The sequence below is a fragment of the Adiantum capillus-veneris genome, chromosome 23 (assembly GCF_014529385.1).
Source record: "Adiantum capillus-veneris isolate H3 chromosome 23, ASM1452938v2, whole genome shotgun sequence".
NCBI classification, from domain to species: domain Eukaryota; kingdom Viridiplantae; phylum Streptophyta; class Polypodiopsida; order Polypodiales; family Pteridaceae; genus Adiantum; species Adiantum capillus-veneris.
This window is the reverse complement of record NC_140953.1, coordinates 131081070-131083779: the sequence shown is the minus strand read 5'-3', so window position 1 is coordinate 131083779 and position 2710 is coordinate 131081070. Positions and strand designations below refer to the sequence as shown.

Below are 2710 nucleotides of genomic sequence, written 5' to 3'. Positions count from 1 at the left end.
ACCTTGCCACTGAGACTCATTAGACATATTTGAGTGCAAATAAAATGGACAATCAATGTTAATGCAATGAAAATGCCTGGAGTGTTTGCTAAATCTAACAATCCCATTAAAAATATTACTACTACAAGTGACATACTCTGTCCACATGTGACTATCATCTCTTTGCTCCATACCACTCATACCTGAAGAATCACCAGCTGGTGGTAATTCAAACGCAATGTACTTATCATATTTAGCTAGGAGCTCATTAGTCTGGACCACCTTCTTGGCTTGATGGAGTTCAATATTTAAATTGCTTTGCAGTGGCATGTAATTAATCGTGTCAATCACACTCACATTAATCTTTGAGTGATCTACTTTGTGTAGATCATCATTTAAATGACTCCATTGCTGTCTTCCTTGTCTTGAGAAACTTTGTTGAAGCCTGCACCAATTTGATTTTCACTTCTAGCATCTACCTTGTAGAACGGATGCAGCTCATGATCAAGCATAAAGATTGCTCACCATCATCTGATATTGTAGCCTCCAGCTTTACTTGCGGTCTAGATAATGTTAGCGGTCAAAGCTATAAATTGGCATCACGAAGCTCAAAATGTTCTTGCACAGAAGAAACTGCTAGCAAATCAATTCTACTTTCAAAAATTAGCACTAGCTTATGTCCACGTCGCGGCCCAAAAGCTATAACGCATCTCTCCATGGGTTAATAATGTAACAAGAAAAATTTTAGAGATATTGATGCAGACGACAAGGAAGCAGTGGTAGTGTACAGATTGCTACGTCAATAGGTTCAATCAAAGTTTTAAATTTCTTCTGGATTTTTTAACTTGAAATTCTAGTCATAGCTACAAGCCGCTTGAGGAGGTTTGCAGGTTCATGTATCCATACTCACGAAACATGGTTTCTTTAGTATATTATGAAAGAATGATTCTCATTCGCACTATAGAAAAAAATTTACAAAGTAAGATCAAATATTTAACAACTACTTTCTTGAACTGTCCAAACAAAAATGTGCCCTGCCATTATTGTATAATAATGGCAACTTTCACCTACCCTCATGAAACCTAACCGTCTGCCCTGCATTTCTCCTATGCAAATCTCCAGAAGAAACTTTTGATTCCCTAAATTTGTGGAACATCTTGCTTATCAGGCTAACTCATTTGCTCATGCATCCTTTCCTAGCCCTGTGTTTGTTCTTTGATGATTGCATTGATACAAGCCTTCTACACTTGCCTTGTCTCAAACTCATAGGATCCTACGATTTGCAGTCTACCAAGAGCTCGACTGTCTCTAACGGCGTCCTTTAAGATTCTTCATGGGAAGGTGGGAGTCGTCATTTGCGCGGAAACCTCCAGGCTGAGATACCTTTGAAAACTAGTTGTAGTCATCCACGCTGGCGTGGATGGCTACAGTTAGTTTGTTTTACATAGTTTATGAGCTAAAATATCTTGGTGGTCGTGCCAACAAAGATAACAATGGCGGTGGCAGCTCGTCAAAGCTTTCTGCCCTTCATTTCATTTGCCCACTTGGCATAGGTTTTATGCATGGTCCAAACCTCATTTGGCGGAGAGTGGTGGCGAGCGAGAGCCAAACGGCATGCCTCTTGGTGGCTGGGCACCAGAAAATGGACTTGCATGGTGGGTGAGGTTAGCATAGCCTGGACATTGAGCGTCGACATTCTAGTCTCGATAGCTTTGCAAACTACCTGTAGCAATCCACGCCGGCGTGGATGGCTACAGGAAGTTATTTTCCCAAAGCGTGCAGGCCTCCTCATAACAATGGCCAGGTGACGAAGGCAGCGGGGAAGAGGGAGTTGACCGGTGCTGATGTGGCAGAGCACGTGTTGCGAGGCAGCCTAGAGATGGCATTGTATCCACATGAGGCCGGAGCCTGTGTCCAGCATGAGGTGAAAGGTGCGACTGCTGCTGCCAACTCAGACGACCCCATTTGCCATGCCATCCACTCTGGCTTCACCTTCCACAACATCCCCACCCAGTTCTGGGAGTTCCATGATCACATGCAACACTGGCTTCTTCCTATCACAACAAGATGACATACTGTCAGCACTCATATACTTGACGCTAATAGGCTCATTGGCAATGGCAACGCAAATCTGTGCAATTTGTAAATTAATGAGCTTTGTATTAATGTGGAGCATGGGCGTGCAAGTTGGCCAGTTAACTTGTTTATGGTGCCCCGCTTCTATTTAATCGGTTTTCTAATCAATTTAAGGCTACTATTGTGCATGGCTGCTTTTCATTAGCAAATGTGTTGCCAATGGAACTTCAACTACTAGTTAAGTGTGGGTTTTGAATTGTGCTATTGTCCGACGCCATCTCATGACGTCATCTTATGATATAAGCAGTAGCTTCAATCAAATTTGTGAATCCTGGGCTTTGATTAATACGGAGTAAATGTCTGCAACTCCACGGTTGGATCAAGAATGCATGCTTGAGATTTAATATTGTGTGCATGCTTGCCACGATAAAGGTTATGCCTGCTAATAGACAAGGTCCCCAACTATCACGAGGGGGCACTCTCTCTCATCCATGTCTATTCGCATGTGCACCACAATATTCGTGGAGGTGGTGGGCATTTTGGGTGCATAACTATTATCTGCCCTATAGACCCTGACTAGTACAATAAGTTTTAGACAAATTCTCACTATAATTCCCACGTATTGTGGACTACGACATCATCACATGAGCTGTGG

General features: G+C 42.6%; 1 protein-coding gene across 1 annotated transcript; it reads left to right on the top strand.

Moving 5' to 3' along the window:
• The first annotated feature begins 1593 nt into the window (after positions 1-1593).
• On the top strand, positions 1594-2050 carry LOC147428564 (uncharacterized). The gene is made up of 2 exons (XM_086497370.1): positions 1594-1643; positions 1762-2050. Exons 1-2 carry the CDS (start codon positions 1594-1596, stop codon positions 2048-2050), a joined length of 339 nt encoding a protein of 112 aa, XP_086353496.1.
• The last annotated feature ends 660 nt before the right edge of the window (positions 2051-2710 follow it).

Bases quoted from the DNA above. Each gene is read 5' to 3' on its own strand.
- LOC147428564 (XM_086497370.1), top strand. From the start codon at position 1,594: ATGCCTCTTGGTGGCTGGGCACCAGAAAATGGACTTGCATGGTGGGTG. The intron at 1,644-1,761 runs GTTAGCATAGCC...CAAAGCGTGCAG, and splicing joins GGACTTGCATGGTGGGTGAG to GCCTCCTCATAACAATGGCC.